This window comes from Barbus barbus, assembly GCF_936440315.1.
Source record: "Barbus barbus genome assembly, chromosome: 20".
Taxonomy (NCBI): Eukaryota; Metazoa; Chordata; class Actinopteri; order Cypriniformes; family Cyprinidae; genus Barbus; species Barbus barbus.
Window position 1 is genome coordinate 24741561 of NC_136748.1, and position 20657 is coordinate 24762217.

The 20657-nt window shown below is 36.7% G+C and overlaps 2 protein-coding genes across 2 annotated transcripts; one reads left to right on the forward strand and one right to left on the reverse strand.

Annotated features, from left to right (window-relative positions):
- The first annotated feature begins 513 nt into the window (after nucleotides 1–513).
- On the forward strand, nucleotides 514–6272 carry LOC306886190 (JNK1/MAPK8-associated membrane protein-like). Its single transcript, XM_079443121.1, has 7 exons — nucleotides 514–653; nucleotides 837–916; nucleotides 1910–2064; nucleotides 3234–3440; nucleotides 3522–3703; nucleotides 5004–5080; nucleotides 5174–6272. Exons 1-7 carry the CDS (start codon nucleotides 650–652, stop codon nucleotides 5390–5392), a joined length of 924 nt encoding a protein of 307 aa, XP_079299247.1. The 5' UTR covers nucleotides 514–649; the 3' UTR covers nucleotides 5393–6272.
- LOC306886189 (coiled-coil domain-containing protein 175-like) lies at nucleotides 6118–13618 on the reverse strand. The gene is made up of 19 exons (XM_079443120.1): nucleotides 13342–13618; nucleotides 13067–13152; nucleotides 12209–12320; nucleotides 11927–12062; nucleotides 11433–11661; nucleotides 11232–11354; nucleotides 11030–11139; nucleotides 10859–10940; nucleotides 9428–9564; nucleotides 9214–9324; nucleotides 9054–9125; nucleotides 8396–8531; nucleotides 8187–8315; nucleotides 7943–8081; nucleotides 7581–7660; nucleotides 7352–7504; nucleotides 7162–7264; nucleotides 7023–7066; nucleotides 6118–6623 (listed from the first exon to the last, which is right to left on the reverse strand). Exons 1-19 carry the CDS (start codon nucleotides 13406–13408, stop codon nucleotides 6462–6464), a joined length of 2211 nt encoding a protein of 736 aa, XP_079299246.1. The 5' UTR covers nucleotides 13409–13618; the 3' UTR covers nucleotides 6118–6461.
- Nucleotides 13619–20657: the final 7039 nt, after the last annotated feature.

Here is a 20657-nt window from a genome sequence, read left to right on the forward strand (position 1 = left end):
TTCAGATGATTTGTCGAAGCTTATTAGCTATGACTACTTTTTCTGCCCCATTAACATATAAGCGAATTAAAGTAGGCTACTACACAACTGATTGATTCACTGTAAAAACTAGCAATTATCACGTGACTCGCGACGCAATTTTCCTTACGGCTTTAATACTACTGACACGGTGAAACTTTAATAGCCAGTGAATTAAAATGTGTTTGTTTGTCAGCCCGTTTCAATGCAGTCGCCGCTCTACATGCTTATTTAATTTCTGTGATACAGATGCAGGCCCCTGCACCTCCCCGTGACGTGTGAAGCCGTTGCCATGACACCGGACCAGATGTTTTCCAGCTGAATTACGCACTATCTATCTATCTATCTATCTATCTATCTATCTATCTATCTATCTATCTATCTATCTATCTATCTATCTATCTATCTATCTATCTATCTATCTATCTATCTATCTATCTAGAAGTAAATCTGGCCAGTGAGTGGCGCTGTGTGACTATTCACTTTTAGCAGCACGTCCCACATCACACGAAGAAGACGGAGGCGTTTGTTTTTCCGGTTTCTGTTGCGTCGTTTTGAGCATACAGCTTGAAATCAACTAAGTTAATCCAATAAACTGAGCGATTGAATATTTTGTAATGCTGCATAAAACATGGGTATGTTAAAACAATCACGAATAACTGCAGGCAGCTAATGACAATATATAATTATAATCCATATTTGCGTCTTGCTGTTGATAAGAGTCGCCAGTGTAACTGCCATGACAACACTATTCAAATGTTTTATGTTGAATTTAAGGATGTTATTATTTTTAATGATGTTTTTTGGGTGTAATGCAGCTGTAGCAATGAGCTCCACTTGTCCTGGGCTGTACTGTGGAAGGACCTTCATAAATGACTCTGTTGAAGGAGAATGTGGGGTAAGTGCATGAATCGGGCCAAATAACACACACAGTTTAATGCATGATGATGTGTACTAATGCAAAAGGTTATGTACATATGCTCTGATGTGCATTTTACTAGTTCACAATTGTTTATTTAAATTTACATTGAGGTTATATTAGTTAACTAAATGTGTTAACACAAACTAATAAAGGGGAAGTCGTGGCCTAATGGTTAGAGAATTGGACTCGTAATCCAAAGGTTGTGGGTTCAAGTCTCCGGCCGGCAGGGATTGTAGGTGGGGGGAGTGAATGTCCAGCGCTCTCTCCACACTCAATACCACGACTGAGGTGCCCTTGAGCAAGGCACCGAACCCCCAACTGCTCCCCGGGCGCCGCAGCATAAATGGCTGCCCACTGCTCCGGGTGTGTGTTCACGGTGTGTGTGTTCACTGCTGTGTGTGTGTGTGTGTGTTCACTGCTGTGTGTGTGCACGTTGGATGGGTTAAATGCAGAGCACGAATTCCGAGTATGGGTCACCATACTTGGCTGAATGTCACTTCACTTTCACTTTTAAAGAACAAAAGCTATACAGCATTTATTTGAACTTGGTTCGGATTAATTTAAACGTTTGCTAATGTTTTTTGAAACAAATACTGAATCTGTTAACTTTAGTTAATGCTCTATGATAATTATAACAAATGAGACCTTATTATAAGTTTTATTTTGGCTCTACACACATATGTACAACTAAGAGAACTACTGTCAGTTACACTAAAGGCTTTTTATAGGTGTATGATTCCATCAAGAACCTGATGGTTCTTCAATAGCATTTTTGCAAAAACCTCATTTTGTAAACTTATATTTTTAAGAGTGTAATGCAATTGTAATCGCCTGGTCATTCGAGAACAGTTCTGTTTGTTTAGATGGATGATTGGAGAGTTGGTGGTGTTTTGTGGACTGGATTTAATTTGATTAAATATTTTGAAGTTCTTTTGGGGTGTAATAACCTTCATCACTCTTGTTATCAAGGTTTGTCCTCGTGGCCAGAGAACTAACTATGAAAAGATATGCGAGGAATGCAGCGGATCTCCTGAGCTGTATGACTGGCTGTACCTGGGCTTCATGGCGATGCTGCCTCTGGTCCTGCACTGGTTCTTTATTGAGTGGTATTCTGGGAAGAAAAGGTAGCTGGCAGAATGTCTTGTTCTAAACAATAGTAGGATATATGTGGCAATATTATTGTGCGGATCTGATTAGTTTGAGATTTGTTTTGCAGTATTAACCCTCAAAGTGATCGTTCACCCAAAAATTAAAACTGTCATCATTTACTCACCTTTCCACACCTTTATGCTTTTCTTTCTTCAGGGTTTCTGCAGGTTTTATGAAGGTACATTTAAGACCAAGTAAAGAAAATTTAAGGAATAAATTGAATTGAACACAATATAGGTCTCTAAATGTAAATGTCTTGTAGCAATTCATTAGAATATGGAAATAACTTTTGATGCAAAAAAGTGATGTTCAGTGTTTTTTAAAAATAATTTACTTGAGAAGCAAAATGATAAAATAAGAAGTGAGTTTGTGATTAAAACAAGAACAAATATCTGCTAATGGGTTCAGAAGAATTAACTTAAGTTACAAGGAAAACTATTTGTACGTTATATTTCGTTGACATGTTTGTTCTTATAATAAGCATGAACTTTTTTTTTTTTTTTATCTCAAGCAAATGCATTTTTAGAATTAACTTAAGTTACAAGGAAAACTATTTTCTTACCCCGTTGACATGTTTGTTCTTATAATAAGCATGAACTTGATTAATTTTGTGTAGTTTCTCAGAAAACAACACTTTTTTTTTTTTTTGTTATCTCAAGCAAATGCATTTTTAGATATTTGTATTGGAAAACAGCAAAAATACTGAGGAAGATTATTATTATTCTTTATTTTTTTGTAGAGCATGCCACCTTTAATGCCATAGCTTTATGAATTTAAGAGTTTCAGCTGTGATTTAAGATCTTTTTATGCCTTAATTTGTGGAAGGGTGAATTAAGATTCTCAGAAATCATTTTTCTCTTCTGGTACATGAGAAGCATGGTATGAAGAACGTTTGCAATCAAACCGTTTCTGTTCTTGTTGACTTCCTTTGTATTTTTTGTCCATACAATTGAAGTCAAAACTGTTTGGTTACCCACATTCTTCATAATATCTTTTTTATGTTCGACTGAAAAAAAGGAGGGTCATACAGGTTTGGAATGACATGAGGATTTCCATTTTTTGGTGGACTGTCCCTTTAAATTTGAATAATGCATTTTTAAAGTGAGCTTCAAACTAACCTCTGCTCTCTTAATATCATCTCCAGTTCTAGTGCCCTTTTCCAGCATATTACCGCTCTGTTTGAGTGCACGGCTGCTGCCATAGGAACTCTGCTTCTCAACGATCCTGTCGGCCAACTGTCTATTCGTTCCTGTGAGGTTAAGATGCTTTCTGACTGGTACACCATGTTGTACAACCCCAGTCCAGACTACGTCACCACTCTGCACTGCACGCAGGAGGCTGTGTTCCCTCTGTGAGTGGCCTTTTGAAAATGACATTTTATTTGATTTGAGACACGTTATTTCTGCTGCTTTCTGATGACCTATTCTTTTAGGTACACCATCGTGTTGATCTACTACGCTTTCTGTCTGGTTTTTATGATGCTTCTGCGGCCACTTCTGGTTAAAAAGATTGCGTGTGGATTAGGCAAGACCGATCGTTTCAAGAGCATCTACGCAGCACTGTACTTCTTCCCGATCCTCACTGTCCTGCAGGCAGTTGGAGGAGGACTTCTTTGTGAGTGTTACACTTTACTTTTATAAAGAATATTCGAAAGTGTACCTAGTTGACATCAGAATTATTTTACTATCACTGAGATACTAATTATAGATTTGAATAATATCTTGATTCTGGATTTTTTCCCCATTTCTTTCTGTTTTAATTTTGTTGATTTTTAAATTTGAGTAATTTTTTTTTTTTTTTATGTCTGTAGTTTTTGTCACTTTTATTTCAGTTTTAGTTATTTTAATAGATCAAGTTAAACTAATTGAAAATCAGAAATGAATTGAAATTAAAATCTGAATTTTTGAATCAAAATTATTTTGATATTGTTTTAATTTTAAATTTAATAACAGTTTTATTAGCTTTTATTAAATTTCAGGGTTTTTTAAATGGGTCATATGATGTTGCTAAAAAGAACATTATTTTGTGTATTTGGTGTAATGCAATGTGTTTATGCGGTTTAAAGTTCAAAAAACACATTATTTCCCAGATGCTCCTCAATGCTCCACCTTTCTGAAGCTCATCGTTCTGAAAAGCGAGGCGTGCTCTGATTGGCCAGCTCTCCAGTGCATTGGCCCAATACCTCAAGCGTGAGATGGAAATGTTACGCCCCTTACCGTATTGTGATGCCTTGTCCCGGCGCGACGACACAAAAACAATAAAACCCATTATAAACGAGGCATTTGTTGCATCCAGTGGGGACATAATTACTGATTATAATGACTTATACTGTCTTTTTACGCGTCGCGCCGTGTAAACATTACCATGTCTGCATTTGTTATCGGAGAACAAGCACTACTCTACACTGCTCAAAACTCGCAATTGAATCGTCAGTGGCGAAATCTTTAAATAAGAAAACGTACTTACAGGCTGTGAATCAGAAGCGCCAGATTGTCCTTGCAAATTTGGAATTGCCCCACTTTATAGAAACGACAGGCTACTCTCAGGCTCAGGAAATAGTCCTCCGTAAAATGCGCTGCACACACTCTAATATTTGGGTTGAACTGTAAATACAACTTAACCACTGATTTCTAGTTGTGTCCCACACCATGACTTAGATGTGGGGGCGTGTTTAAATGAGCTGTTTTGGGGGGGGGGGGGGGGGGGGGGGTCAAGGCTTCACTTTTATAAAGAATATCTCTTTGAAAACTTGAAATCGCATCATATGACCCCTTTAAATACATTTTATTTTTGTATTTTTATTTCAGTTTAGTGTCTTAAGTAACAATTTTTTTTTATGGTTATAGTTGTAGCTAATTGTAATATCGCTGGTTGACACTTATGGTTTTTGTATTTCCCTTTCTTATTTCATCAGATTATGCATTTCCATATATTATTTTGGTCTTATCGTTGGTCACGTTGGCAGTTTACATGTCAGCTTCAGAGATACAGGTAAATACATTGTGTACTGTTTTTTTTTCCCCCATAATGCCTTTTATTAAATTTTCAAAGATGTTAAAACTGTTTGTGACTTATCACCCACAGTCTTTCAAAAACCTTGTGGCTAAGAAGAAACGCCTCGTAGTTCTCTTCAGCCATTGGCTCCTCCATGCATATGGTATCATTTCCATATCCCGACTGGATAAACTGGGTCAGGATTTGCCATTGTTGGCTCTGGTGCCCGGACCCGCTCTCTTCTACCTGCTGACGGCCAGGTTCACAGAGCCAAACAGAATTCTGTCAGAGGGTGGGAATGGACACTGATGTCACTTCCTGTGTAGGAGAATCACCTCCCTCAAACTCACGTTAGAGACTTTTAATTTAATGACACCTTTGGCACGGACACCAAAGAGCCATAACGTTTTTTTTTAACGTCTATGAATATTATTTGTTGTTTGCTTGTATTGAACAGAGATCAAATGAAATACTTTATGAAGAATGTTCGTTTCCTAACTGTTTTTCTTTGAATCTTGAAAGCGAATTTTGGAAAGTAGTAGTCAATGTTTTTGTAAATTTATGGAACCTTAAGTATATATGACTCATTTAGGTTTTGGTACTTTTTGTGATTTGTTGTCAAGAATAGATACAAATCAACAATTTGTTGTAATGTACAATGCATTTTTTATGTGTTAAATATGAAACAGCTGGTCTGTGAATTTCCTGAGAGCCCTGAAGTAATGTTAACCATTTTCATGACAAACTTTGTTGTGCCAAATATAATTGTATGTCTTTACGCTTTGTTTTAATGCATGGATAAAAGCTTAACACTATAAAAGGTATGTTGTGACATTTGCATGTGGCATTATATGATTGTTTTGCTGCTGAATATGTAAATCTGCATACACATTGTATTGTGAGAATAATTATCTTATAAAATTAGTTTTCAGTGTTCTCAGACACTTATCCTTTCAACTTGACTAAAGATTTCTCTTATTAAGGATGTATATTTATAAGTTCTACAGTGATGTGTGGAATATAACAAACTGGTTAGGGATATCAATGTTTTATTCAATATGTAGTATGTTATGTTATACATGGTGGTGATTTACATTCATGGCCATCAGATCTATGAAAATGAGTGTTTGTCAGCTGCGTTTGATTTGTTGAATAAACTGACAGATTTTTGCAAAGTTGTGATATAATTAACAATGATTAATACATGTAGAAAATATTTTGCTCACTGATAGTTCATGTATTCTCAAATGAAACCTTATTACTTTCTATAATCATAAATTTTAAATTATAAAATATTTAAAACCTGCTCTTAATGATTGAAGTCTCTGTAAAATAGTTTTTAAATGTCAGAAGATATTGTTCCATATTAATGTCAATTCTAAGTGTTTTTGAAGTTTGGCTTCTCTAACACAGAGCTCATGCCAACTAACTCTTTCTCCAGTCTGTTGTTGATGTCGCTGATGTGATGTTTTCTTTCTTGAATCCTCACTATTAGATTGTATAAGTTCTCCACAATCTTTTGATCTTGATTTGCAGATTCCTAATATAAAAGAGTCTAGATTAGTTAATTTATTGTACAGCAACATCTGATAAAGTCCTTCAGCAAAACATCAAGTTCAGAAAAAGGTTTTTAATAGCCACCTGAGAAAACATGCAAGTTCATTATTTTAAGGAATGTTCCAGATTCATTGCATTAATCTTGATGAATAACATCTGTTGCCAATTACCATGGAAAATATTTCCGGCATCCCCCACTTTACAGGAAATTCTAAAAGCAGGAAGCGCTTCCATTAGACGTCTTTTGTAAGTGCATTACTCTACACACATGTATTTGTATTTTGTTATATACTGAGGGACAAACCGAGTAATAATTGACATTGAACATTTATATTGAACTAGGAACATTCCTTAACTGTATTGTTTTGATGTTTTTTTGTACCTCAGTAAGCAACATATTTGTATTCCAGGTGTCTGTTAGAGTCTCTAAGGAATGGAAAAGAGACATTATTTGTTTCGGATCATTATACTAAGAGCAGAATATTTTTTAAAATGTTAAAAGTCATTGTCAAAAGACTCACTAAAGAGGGACTGCACTTCCTCATTCATCCACTCTGCCTCCTGCATATATTTTTCCTTGTCTTTCTTTGCATCCAATATTTCCTCCTTCATTTGTTCAATGCGCTGAAAAAAACAACAACACTTGAAAACATCTCAAGCGGCATGCTATCAAGGGTATGTGTTTGTGTGCTGATTAGTGTGAGTTTTCACCACATGCAGGCGACTGTTTTCCATCGTGACTTGCTCCAGCATGACCTTATTCTCATAGATGCTTTTTTCGACTTCACTGATCACTGCAGCGTTAGCAGTTAACATCTCCATATGCTTGGCCCTCAAAGTCATTAACTCTCTTTTCAGATCTTCCTACAAACATATAAATGGACACTAAAGCCATCAAGTAAACTAGCACACGATTGGGAAATGCATTGTCAATGTTGACCTTTGGTTGTAGGAGAGCAGCAGTCTGTTTTGTGACCTCCTCAATGGAGATCTCAAGATGTTTTCTTTGGGTTACCAGCTCTGGTAAAAAAGAAAAACACAAATTTATTACAAAAACATTTTGAAGTTCAGTTATCCTACAATTGCCATTGAATTTGCCAATGCAAAACTGTCAAAAACATCCATTTACTGTGCAAATGTCAATCTCTATTCTTTCTCATTATTTGCAATTATAGAATGACCCAGTTAATCATATCTCACAAAGAAGCAAATGCTAGCTGAGAAACAACAGGTGGCTAGTTCGTGACTCCATAGTTCAGGTATTGTTGAGCTACATGAGGAGAATAGAAATTAAGTTTGTACCTGTTATTTGTTTTTTTAAAGTCTGATGTTTGAGGTGGTCAATGTCAAACTGAGACTCCACCGTCTCTAAAATCAACTCCTGGTCCTTGAGCTCCTGCTCTTTCTCCGTATGATTTTGAGTGATGGATTCTACATCCCTCTTTTGAGACAAGACATGTATTTTTAGTTTTCATATGCACGCTTAGTTCTTGAAATGTTTTATTGAGCCTATAATAAGTGTATGAATATGGATTCTCTTTTTTACTGTAAGCTGTTGAATTTCAGCCTGGTAGTTCATTTCCATTTGTTTTCCCACTTCCTCTAAATTTCCCAGCTTTTCTGTAAGATCCTTTATCACCGAATTCAATAATATATGGTTCTGGAGTTTCTTCTTCTACAAAAACAACAACATGCCTTAGATACAGTGATATCTCTTTGCATGTCCACCACTACTGTCTAGTGTTTCTGTCAGACCTCATCAAGCAGCTCTCCAAGTCTCTTCTCTGTTTGTTCGATGGCTGCATTGATCTCCTTTACATACTCCTCATGTTCCTCTTTAAGGGTTTTGCGAGATTGACGTATTTTCTCTCTCTCAGCTTCAACTGCTGCCCTGGATATATGTTAATGTGATAATAACCATGTAAACAATGATTTGAGGATGAATAACAATTCTCATGGTTAACTGTGACATATGTAGATCAAGTTAAACTCTTTTTAAACATTATTCATTTATTTTTACATTTAACCACATTTAAACATGAATTAAACCAGCTGAAACCTTATTTGTTAATTTGTAAAATTATGTTTTATGTATTCTATTATTTCAGTTAATTAATTGATTTTTCTCTCTAAAAAAATTAAACTGTATTGTTGTCTTGTTAGCTAAATTGTGCATGATAATAAAAAATACCAATTAATTTATAAAGAAAAAATGCCAATTGCTTAACAAAGAAAAGCTTTTTTCAAGATAAACTGCTTGTTTTTCATGTTTTCAGTACTGTTTATTTGGGGTATATGAATTTATTCTTTTTTTATTATTATTGTGCACAATCCTGCTTCTCAAAAACATTTTGCAGTTTAGTTCCCTGAAGAAGATACATCATAAAAGATTAAAATAAGATGTTGAACAGACCTGCTGATCTTGTGTTTGGCCAACTGACCTTCCAGTTCCTCCAGAGTTTTTTTGAACATATCTGCATTGATTCTGAGAGACAGCCACACAGATAAAGGCATGAAACCATTTACTTGTAATGTAGCAAGACAAAGTCATGAAACAAAAGACAGGGTCATACATGTTAGCGTCGTGAAGCTGTCTCATCTCTTCTTTCATGTTTTTGATTTCAAATCTACATTTGGCAATGGATATAATGTCTTCATCATGTTTCAATTTATTCTCTTCTAACCTAAAACAAAGGAACACATTGATCACTTGAAATCTAAACATTTCAAGTTAGTCATCGTGAAAAGCAAAGCAAAGAAGAAAGAGTATTAAAGAGATGTATGTACCGTTTGGACAGACTGTGCAGTTCAGCAATCATGTCATCTTCCTCTTTCCTCTGACTGCTAAAGATGTCTGACAGTTTAGCGAGGGGCTCTGATAGAGCACTTTTCACTTTCTGTTCTTCCTTCATCTCATTTTCAATCTGAGAAGCAATCACAGCTCCTTACAGTGTTATGGAACGGATTTAGACCCAGATTAAATTTCACCACGATCTCTCGGTGGAAACGAGCCATAAGGGATGGATTAAATCGCCCAAAATCAAAATAAGTTAAGATCTGTTACATTAAACATGATGCAATGTTTAAATAATACATTAATATTAAGCATTATATTACATATTGAAATATTTTAATATGCATTCTTAAAATGTAGTTTTTATGCATGACAGTCAAGGACCTTCCACAAATGTCATTAAAATGTCACTGATATTGAAAACCATCCTGATATTGAATACAATCAATACTACCCTGAAGTTTAAATAGATAGATAGATAATTTAATTTCTTTGTTTCTTTCTGAATAAATTAATGAATAAAATTTAAAATCAAACTGAAAAAAGTTAAATTAAGAGATAAAAGGTTTATCTCCAAACCTCTTACAACACCAGATATAGAGAATTATTTTTAATTGAAACACCACTAGATTGTGGTTTTTTATTTATTGTAGTAATACTTTTATTGTTTAAATAACTGAATGAGCTGCAAACTGTTTATTAGCCAACTATACCTTATTTAAGGCTATTCTATATAGGTTATTGACTAAGAAACTATTTTTATTAAGCAAGCTTCATTCATAATGTTTCCTCTTTTAGCCAATATTTAATTTTGCACAGGTAACGGTGTTATTTAATATTGCTTATATACTATTATATTATTTATTAATATTTTGAAATAGCTTGTATTTTTATATTTTCATTTTTACCATTTTATTTTATTATGTGTTCTTGTCATTTTTATTTTATTTACATTCCTAATTGCCTTTATTGTTAGGTTTTAATTTTAGTAAATTCAGTACTTATAATATAGCTGGCCAACTTACATAATTTAAGTTTTTAAATAGTTTTGCAATCGCCTCCTGTATCTTGCATATCCAGCATCACTGTATATTGTCGCTAGCCTAGATAGATAGATAGATGTTCATGTATCCAGACCAGGTGCACATCTATTGACTGCTTGAACTATCTAACATCTAAGGGCAGTCCAGCACTCAGCTTTATTAAAGGTCATCTATGCACATTGTGTCTTTGAAGGAAAGCATTTTAAAAGCTCAATGTCATGGCTGCTCAGCGGGACCGGCCAGAGGCAGGAAATCGATGCTTCAGATCTGACATCTAAAGACAGAGATTTGAGGATTTTGATCCCGTCCAAAAAGAGTGTATTATGGAGCAGCCATTCGTTTAGTGTCATGAGTTTCACAAAGATGTCTACCTCTACTTACCTCCATCATCTGCTCCTGAAGGACCTGAACTTTCTGCTCAATTGCTTCTGCCAGTTCAAGAAGTTCACGCTCATGAGACTCCCTGTTGATTATGAATAACAAAAGCTGATTTCTGTTGACCAGAGGTGAAGGAAACAGAACTGCTTGATGTTAAAACCAGTCACTGATTACTTTTGACGATCAAGTTTCTCTTTCTGACTTTTCTCCTCATGAAGCCATTCTTTGTACATAATTTTAGATGCTGCCATTCTTGCAATGTTTTTCTCAATCTGGGATATATGCTGAAACCAGATAAAGCAAGCCATACCAATCATTCTATGCTAACATTATTGTAATATTGTTTAGACACTGTAGAAAGTATGTAGATGCTTACTTTTTCACACTGTGTGATTGTCTCCTCCTTGTCTTGGAGTTCTGATGTAAAGATATCCACCTCCTTGCGTGTTCCTGCATTGATTTTTCTTTGTTCTTTAATCTTAAGAGCAATTTCCTCTATCTAAAGAGGGAAAATATGAACTGAATCACAGCTTTTGAGTGAAAATATATCCTGTTTGAAAAAACAAGCCCAGGCTACCTCTATTTCCACAGAATGTTTGCTTTCAGAAAATGTTTTATTCTTCTTTATCATGTTTTCTTTTAGGTCCTGTTGGGCCGATTTCACCGGGGCAATTTTGTCCTTCAATGATTGAATCTGATTCTGTTTTTCTGTTAACAACATCTGTATACTAGCTTTATCTGACAGCTGCTGATTCATCTGGTCAACATCATCTTCATAGTTTCCTTTAATGTTTTCTCTCTCCTGACTGAAATATAATTACAGGATTATATGTTATATATATTATAGTATACACATGTATTTTATCATATTTGTGTGTAATTTCTGTGGTACCAAACAAGCACTCCCCTCAACTGCCATTGGGCAGAAAAAAAGATAGTCCCACCCTAAATTCTTTCAATTTCACTGATGTATGCACTTTTCACATGAGTATGAGGGAAGTAAATGGTAGAAATAGCAATGTGAACTACATTTCCCATGACCCCCTTCAGTCAACATGTTTGAATACTCACATCAGAGCAGCATTTTCTTGTTCAAGGAGTTGTTGCTTCCCCTCCATGGATTGTATGTCATCTACTACAGTTTTCAGCTCAGACTGAAGTCGATTCATCTCTGCAGTATTGCCTTCTCTAGCTGCAGTGACACAAGCTTCAAAAACAACAACAAACAACTTTGAGAAGTTACTTGAGCCGTTTCTCAAACACCATTATGCTGCAGGTGAGTTGTTGCCAGAGATGGCCCAATATAGACTTCATGGTTTCAACAGTTTTCCAAGGATTTGTGGAGGAACTCACCTGATATTTCACTTCTGATGTCATCCTCTTGGTTCATTGATCGACGTCGAAGCTTGCTCGTCTCAATAGTTTCAATTTCAAGTTTCTCGCGTGCTAATTTTCTAGATGATTCCTAAATATGATTACCACAGTGAAATGAACACATAGCCTCATTCCTATCAAGTAGTATTATTTGAATTCTGTAACGTGTACCGTTAACAGCATAGAAAGTGATATTGAGGTTTGAGTGTTTAAGTTAAAAAACAAAAAATTAAATTAGAAAAAAAAGAAAATAGCTTGAAACAATTTGATTAGAGAAAGGAATATAAAAAGAAACACCTGAAACTATCAATTTATTTTATGTTAGATGGATTGCACTAAAAAAAAAAAGTTCACCCCAAAGTTGACTTAACTGTGACAAAAGAAACCATTTGATATGATTTTCATCTTTTAAAATTCTGAATTTCATAATTTATACAATATATAAGTGGAATGATTCCATCAGGTGGAATGACCTGCCCAACTCAATCCTTACCCATCTTCAAGAAACAGCTAAAAACACATTTCTTTCATCTTTATTTGACTCGCTAACTCTAGCAATCTCTATTGTAATTTTATTTTATCAATCTGTCTTCTTTAAAAAAACAAAACAAAAAAACACACATTTGACCCTCTATCAATTGCATATTTATTATGCTAGCTTTTCTTGTAAAACTAACACTAGCTTTCTTTTTTTCTACGCGTCTACTAAATGTAATGTAAATGTAATACAATAAAGTTAAAGGACATGACTGCGTAACAGAAATGACACAACCCACAATGTATAAATGAGTCATTTTTTATGATTAAAGTTAAAAATATGTAAATGATTGAAAATACCAGCTCTTTAATGGCTTCAGCTGTCTCTCTCAGGTGGTGACTTGCTTCTTGACTAAATGAAACCCCTTCTTCCCTCAGTCGTTTATCTGTAAGGTGTCAAAGAATTTATCACTTCACAGACAAGCTAAATTAGAGGTCAATTTAAATAATTAATATACATTGATAAGGATGGCTTCATATTGAAATCGGTGTTCTTGAAGTAACTTAGGCCTTTTTTGCCGCTAGTTGTATGAATTCGTGCGTTCACAAAATAGGCTACAAAGCCGGTTTCTTACCTAACTCGCCCAAATGCTCTAAGGCAATCCTTACAGCTGGGAAATCCGGCACCAAACAAGCCGCCATATTATTAAATTATTTTATCTTCAAACTGGAAACGGACGAACTAACAAGTGCTAGCCTGAAGTTGAAAACACAGCCGCAGTTTGACTCCAAGTTCATCTGTGTACTAAACATGTTGGCATGACGACCGTCACAGCAAGTGCACGAGAGAGACCCCGTGTATTCAGTTAATTTTCTAATTTGCTTATCTATCTTTTTTATTTTTAGGGAAGTGATATACAGTCTGCAACACTTGGCAACCATAGTTTCCACCAAAATACTTTGTTGCTTTTGTAAAATCCATATATTGTTCTGTCCTTTTAACAACAAACATAGTGATTATTAATGTGGATTAAACTATGGTTCAATAGTAATTTTTTTATATATTTTTTTTGTCAGTGATATGAATGTGGGAGCTGGTCATGCTATCAGGCATTGATATGATGGTTAATATCTTGTATTACAGCACTGAAGACAGGAAGTGCTTTGATGGATCACAGAAGCAGCTGGGCCTGTTTGAATCCGATACCCTTTTGTAATCTTCAGAGACAGTAAAAGAAGAGGAAGTAGTTTGATGTGGTTCACCAATTCTCGAGAGGGTGTCTTTTTAAAAAAACGTCCTTTAGAGAGCGCTGTTGGTCCTTGTTAAACAGCAGACAGTAGCCCAACATCCCAAACACAATTAGAATGGGCTGGAACTGCAGTGTTGCTATTGATTTCCTTACCACAGCATCTGGAAAATAGTGTGTGGATTTTTTTTTTTTTACAATATATGGAGTTCCTATCTCTGTGTTGGCTGTGGATACTGCAATTTGAGTCTTTGAGTTCATACGGTTAGGCCAGAATGCTATCAGGAAAAGTCTATTAAGCGTACACCTGGCTTTATAATTGATTTTTACCAGTTAATGTTTGCATTAGTGCTGTTATAACAAACCACAAGCTTCTACCGTAGACTCTATTGTGAGAAAGGAGGATATTTCTCCATGCAAAACACTTGAAATTATTTGTTTCTGAAAAGATGATTTGTAATGATCTTCTCCTTTCAAACCTAAAAAAGATGAAAGCTCGATAATGCTAGTCTGGCTGAACGTTAGAGCTCCCTGCCAATGCAGTTGAACTGGGAAGCGGTCCAAGCGGAGTGATTTTAATTGGACACCGGTTCAGTAGTCGACATACTAGCTGATGTGGGCAGCAGAGTGAAAGGAAAGGGCCGAGGCTCATAGTTTATGTTCTGATGGGAGCTGCTAACTGTCTGCCGCCTCTTCGCAGCTAGTAGCCTCTTAGGAGAACTTTAACAGGGATCACTGAGGTCTTGAGTAAAGCCCTTTAAAACACAGACTCGTAATAAAGCCTATCTGGTGGAACACATCAACTCTTCCTTTTTGATTCTGACCTCAGTGGCCACAAAACATCTCTAAAGGGCCCCAGCTTATAATTTCTGACAGCTGCAACAGTGGCAAAATGAACCAGGCCTGCTTCCAGCTTGCTTTTTTCTTGGTTCAAGCACATCACTCCTTCTCTCAAATAGCAGTCATCCCTCCATATGCTTTTTCAGGTGTGTGTCCTTCCCTTCTGTCCTTGTAAGCATCACTGGGGTGCCACATCCAGGCCAAAAGTGTTCGGTGTCACACATGGCTGTCTCCTGTGTTGTTTTGCAGACAGGCCCATTATGGGGCTTGATTGTGCATAATGGAACAGGTAGCTGTTACACTGTTAAAGCACTTGGCTTTGCTTCAGACTAGGGTCACGTTACGGTTCACGTGCATAATTTATCTATGATTCAAGGTCAAAAGCTACTGCAATGGTATGATATCTAACATACCAGTACGTGAAGTGGGTTTAATGTTTCCCATTCTGGAAGTGAGCGCAGAGGATTGTTTTCCAAAATTGCTGCTCTTAATATTATTTTGTGTAAAATCAGCAGTTCCAGGTTGGAAGAGGAAATGAGGAAAAACAGATTACAGTGTAATGGTTGTTTATAATGGGGCTTAATTCTCCGCCTGATAATGTAGCAGGAGGATTAACTCGATGGTACAGTAGGCTGTATTAAAACACATGACTCATATTGCATAATCCTTTTATTCAATATTGCATATTCTGTCTTTATAAAAGCATTTAGATATTGTTGAATCAGCATGCAAACAGTTGTATCTCCTGCTAAAGTGATTTAAGATATTCTGTAGTTTCTGATTAGAATGCCTTTAAATTCACAGAGTAAAAAGAATGCAGATTTGCAGTTTGTATGTTTTATAGTATTTTAAAGTATATTATTTTAAATGTTATATCTGTTGGTTTTGTCTATATAAACACAGTATTAACATGTTAAATATAAAATTTTTGTTATAAAATGTTTTAATATATTTAAAAATTTTATTTATTCCTGTGATGGCAAAGCTGAATTTTTAGCAGTTATTACTCCAGTCTTCAGTGTCATATGATCCTTCAGAAATCATTCTTATATTTTAATTTGGTGCTAAAAAAACATTTGTTTTTGTCAATGTTGAAAACAATGATCCTTAATATTTTTGTGGCGAAACATTTTTGCAGGATTCTTTGAATTGGAAGTTTAAAAGAATTAGAATTATTTGAATTGAAAATCTTTTGTAACATTTTGTATAAAGTTTTACTGTCATTTTTGATGTCCTAAATGAGTAAAAGTATTAATTTCTTTAAAAACACACACTTTTGAAAGTGGGTATACAGTATATACCAAAACGGAGCACCCAAGATTGTTGTGTCTTTTTGAGGTGCAATTCTCTCTGTTCCTCTTCCTGTCATTCCAATTCCATTCATATTCCAATTTGACCAGTGGGGCATTCAATTCACAGTCATACTAATGGATTGAAACAAAGGCGATTCTTAAATTCAGAATTTTGCCCAGCTCTATTATGCCCAGTGTGCACTGGATTGTAGCTGACACACTATTATTTGTGACCGATGTGAAGAAAAGATTACAACACGACCACGTCTCTGATGCAGACAGTACAGAGAGCAGAGATGTGCAGGGATCTTGAGCTGTCATCGTTTCCCATCTGCTGTGCCAGGGCGCTGCAGGCAAATTAGAAAACCCTTACCTCTCCGTATAGACTTTCTATACAGCCATTCAAATGAGATACTTAATGAGATCGTAGGGAAGGGTTGGTTGTTGAACTCAGACTCTGGGTGAAAGGATGTGTGGAGAGGTTATGTATATTAACTACAGAATCATCACGATAAGAATAATTGCACAGAGCTATAGGATGTTTAACACACAAGGCTTGCAAGGATGTGTTGGGAACACAGAATTGTTTGCCAGTAAACTGTTTGCATCAGTAATTTCTATTGCTCCACAGATGGGATCAAACCATTAGCATAAATGTCAGTGCAGCAGGTGAGCAGGTGTTTTCGTCACTGTGCTGTGTGTTTAAGACCTCCTATGGTTCTACAGCTCTCAGATGGCAGATTATTCTTAAGTGTTTTAAAAGCTGCTGAATGTTGTTGTTGTTTTTTAACCATATTCATTAGACACTTAAAATGCATCTTTTATCAAGAACACACAGAACACTTATTCATGCAGCATGTGTATCCGCCATATGTTTGAATGTAGTGTCTACCTGACAGTTAAAGTTCTTTAATTGTGCACCTGTATCCATCAGCTAAAACGGTTCAATAATATAGTTATATTTTTACATTTTCTACAACAATGTGAGAATGTATTGCATCAGGTTGTACCTAAATGGTTGCTAGCATGTTTATTAGTGATTTTGATGATGGTTGTTACTTACTAGTCTAGTCTAAGTCAATATTGTATTGATATTATGGTCTCTAGATGCGGCTCTAGTCTTCCAGATAAAAGTCGTATCACTTTGTAAAATAATAACGCAGTTTGCTATTACAAGGCTGCAGGTATTTTTCATGTCTTTAGCACAAACGGTGTGAAACCACGATAAAGTGACAAGCAAAAAATGCTCTTCTAATCTGAGTTTTTGTCTCAACCAGTCATGACTGCGGCAAGCAATGGGGTAATTTATCAATTTACTGGTTTCTTTTCCTGTAAAATCCATAGACGGTTCAAAATTGTGTTTTTTGATAATTGTACTTTAAAAAACGTCTGATTGGCTGTGGTTGTCTTTTTAAGCAGCAGTTTTGCATTCAATGTGGAATGATTGCTTGTTGCTGGAAACAGGCCTGGGGTGCATTTCCCAAAAGCATTGTTGCCTAATTATGGTTGCAAATTCTATTATTCTATTGATAACGACAGAAATTGTGACAATAGTTGGTTTTAGGAAATGCATCCCTGGATAGGGCTTTGTTCAAATGCCTTAAAATTCGCCAGCATGAGAAGAAAATGTACCCTATCTATGATCGATCCATACTTGATGCACATTTCATTTGATAATTTTTTTGACCTTGTAATCCTTAATCAAAATGGTATTTACTTGATCTTCCAGTGAAATGGTGGACTTCTGCCTGGTGACATAGGATTTCTCCAGTCATCTACCTCCATCCAATCAACAGCTTATGGATAGAAACCCGTCTCCACCATACATTTCTTATTTTTCAGTAATACATTTCACTCAGATGTACATCACAATATGGAAGAAAGGATCTATTGCTACTTGCATTTCATCGCAACTGAGTAGGAGCAATCGCAATAAGTGTCACTTGCAGCCGTAGTAAAGAAAAAATAGAGTTTTATGTGTCTCAGACAGTGTGTGGCATGCATCAGTTAACATGTCAAATTGCTAATTTGTTTTTCATGATTGAACTACTTCATGTGAAACCATTGCACAGTTTGCTTGAGGCTTGATCTTGATTAGTATTTTTCTATCAGGATAGGGAGGTAACCCTTTTAGACTTGTTTATCTGCCTCTGTTTCAGATGCATGCCGTGTGCAAATGTGATTCTGGGAAAGTTATACATACACAAGGGCGTCTTTATGACATCAGACACTACAATACTCACGAGTTCCGCTTTCCAAACCGCATTCTCCGGGAACGGCTACACAGGCTGTGCCGTGTGCTACCAGATACGCTGTTCACTTGATACATTATTGAGCCGAAATGGGGTCTGCATAATGCATGATGTAGTAATAAATACCACACTTCAATAAACTACAGTTTCCTTGCTGAAGAGACACTCTAGACTGTGGGGAAGGGAGAGTCATTTTGTTTGGTGAAAGGGAACGAGAGGTGACGATTGGGGAAAGAGTGGGGTGAGTGAGACAGCACGTGAATGAGTGGACAGATTGGGGAGTGAGGCATTAACACAAAGCTTTGTGTGCATTTCAAAACGGCAGAAGCTTGAATGGAAAAGCCCCCTGCTGGCGAGAGATGCTCCGAAATTGTAATTGGTGTTGGAAGTCTCTGCGAGCTCGCTGCCAATGGAACCCAAGCACCAGAGGTAATACATCATCATGTCTCTTGCTTGGGTAGCAGAGCTTATGCGTGTAAGAGCCTTTCACCCGACGTCCCTTTTGACCAGCTCTAGATCCGTCCCTTCGGCCAAACCTGCACTCACTTAAATCCGGCTTCACCCTCCTGGACACGATCGCAGAACTTTGATGTACGTATGTCACAAAATCACAACTCAATTTCACTCTTAACGAGTTTGTTTGACGGCGCTTTTGGTCACGGTGCACGTCGAGATTTATGAAATGGCTTGTAGGTATGGAACTTGCTGACATTGAGGTTTTGTCTACAGCAGCTAAATCAGACATGTTTTAGGACTTTTTCTGTCAGGACACCCTGTCACCCAGAGGTACAATAAATTACCTGCTTTAGGAAAGAAGGAACAAAGTTGTCTTCCTTTTTAAGCACCTTTTATGTGCTCACCTTACCTTGACCACATAAACCTGCGCCGGTCTGATTTGCTGATGTTGGACTCTTTGGTGGCACCAGATGTACATTCATCACATTGCATCACAAGAGTTCGCAAACCGACTATTCTGTTTTCCTTAGACTTCCTGTGCTGGAGAACACCACAAATCATGGGAGTCTTTATTCTCGTCTTGTGTTTATCTGCTTTGGTATTTCTCTTGCCTCATTATAGACAGCAAAATACACCAAACTTAAAGCGTCACGTTAATATTTCTTGTGGGTAATGATTTTGCTCTTTGGGAAGGAAGAAATAAAGTTGTTTTTCTGTTTGAACCCCCTTCATGTGCTCACCTTACCTTGACCGCATACTGCGCCGGTCTGATTTGCTGATGTTGGACTCTTCGGTGGCCCCAGATGCACATTCATCACATTGCAGATGCCGTCCTGTACCTGTCCTCAAACCGAATGTTCTGTTGTCCTTAGACTTCCTGTCCTGGAGAACTCTCCAAATCAAGGCAACCTTTACCCCCTGACTTGTGTTCATCTGCTTTGGTTTTTCTCCAGCCTTTTGATGGATGGCAAAGTACACCAAACTCCAAGCGGCATTTTAATGTTGGCTTGTAGATAACGCAAAATCAGCCCCAACTGATTTTCTTTCCTTCTTATAGCAGCCCTCGAATACACCTGGTTGTCAGAGCTCAACTAACAATGGTCGAATGACTGGAGAGACAGCGCATGGGCCATAATCGATGTCTTACCCTTCTGTGGCTGCACAACTGAAAGCCTGTTACAAGCAAACAATGGCGCTCTGAGGGAAATGCTTGGGCCGTCAAAAGTGAACTGGCAAGCTAGTTGTCCTTAGGAGCGTAGCCATAACAGTTCTGCCAAGTCTAATCCTGTTTGTGTTTACCTGTTATACAGCCAAGTGTGCAGCTGCTGTCTGATTGCGCTAATAGCCTCACAGAATGACTGCGTAGCCTGAGAGACCGAAGGAGAATGAGAGAGTGATTGTGTTCGAGGGGGACGCAGAGGGTTTAGAGGGAGGAAGAGAAAGCAGATCAAATCCTGTTCGTTTAAAGCCTCTGCACACGTTCTTCCTTTCCGTCCTCCGTGCGCTGTTAAAAATCGATCGTCTACCTGATTCTAGCCCTACAGATCCGCCTAAAATGAATTCCTTTTGTCATTCTCAGAGTTGCCATTTTGTGTTGAAAAGAGATGAAGAAAATAATTGTTCACATTTAGGGGTTTTCTGTGGGAGTTTCAACAGTGATGTGCTTGAAACGAAAGGTTTAACAGAAACTAATGGCCTTGATAGGCCTTCCCATCGTTTTATTACATTTGCCGCTACGGTGAAATGTAACTGTATGGGCCCATTTTCAAAAGAACAGGCACATTATTCTCATGGTGGCTGGGTTGGTTAGTTGAGAAGATAATGCGTTGGCTTGAACTGTTTTGTTAGTCAAAAATGTGTCATG

Excerpts from the sequence above, each read along its gene's own strand:
- LOC306886189 (XM_079443120.1), bottom strand. The coding sequence starts at position 13,408 with ATGGCGGCTTGTTTGGTGCCGGATTTCCCAGCTGTAAGGATTGCCTTA. Across the intron at positions 11,140-11,231 it reads CAATCACACAGTGTGAAAAA|CATATATCCCAGATTGAGAA; the intron begins GTAAGCATCTAC and ends ATCTGGTTTCAG. Across the intron at positions 9,325-9,427 it reads CTGCACAGTCTGTCCAAACG|GTTAGAAGAGAATAAATTGA; the intron begins GTACATACATCT and ends CCTTTGTTTTAG.
- LOC306886190 (XM_079443121.1), top strand. Across the intron at positions 2,065-3,233 it reads TGGTATTCTGGGAAGAAAAG|TTCTAGTGCCCTTTTCCAGC; the intron begins GTAGCTGGCAGA and ends TATCATCTCCAG. Across the intron at positions 5,081-5,173 it reads TGTCAGCTTCAGAGATACAG|TCTTTCAAAAACCTTGTGGC; the intron begins GTAAATACATTG and ends TATCACCCACAG.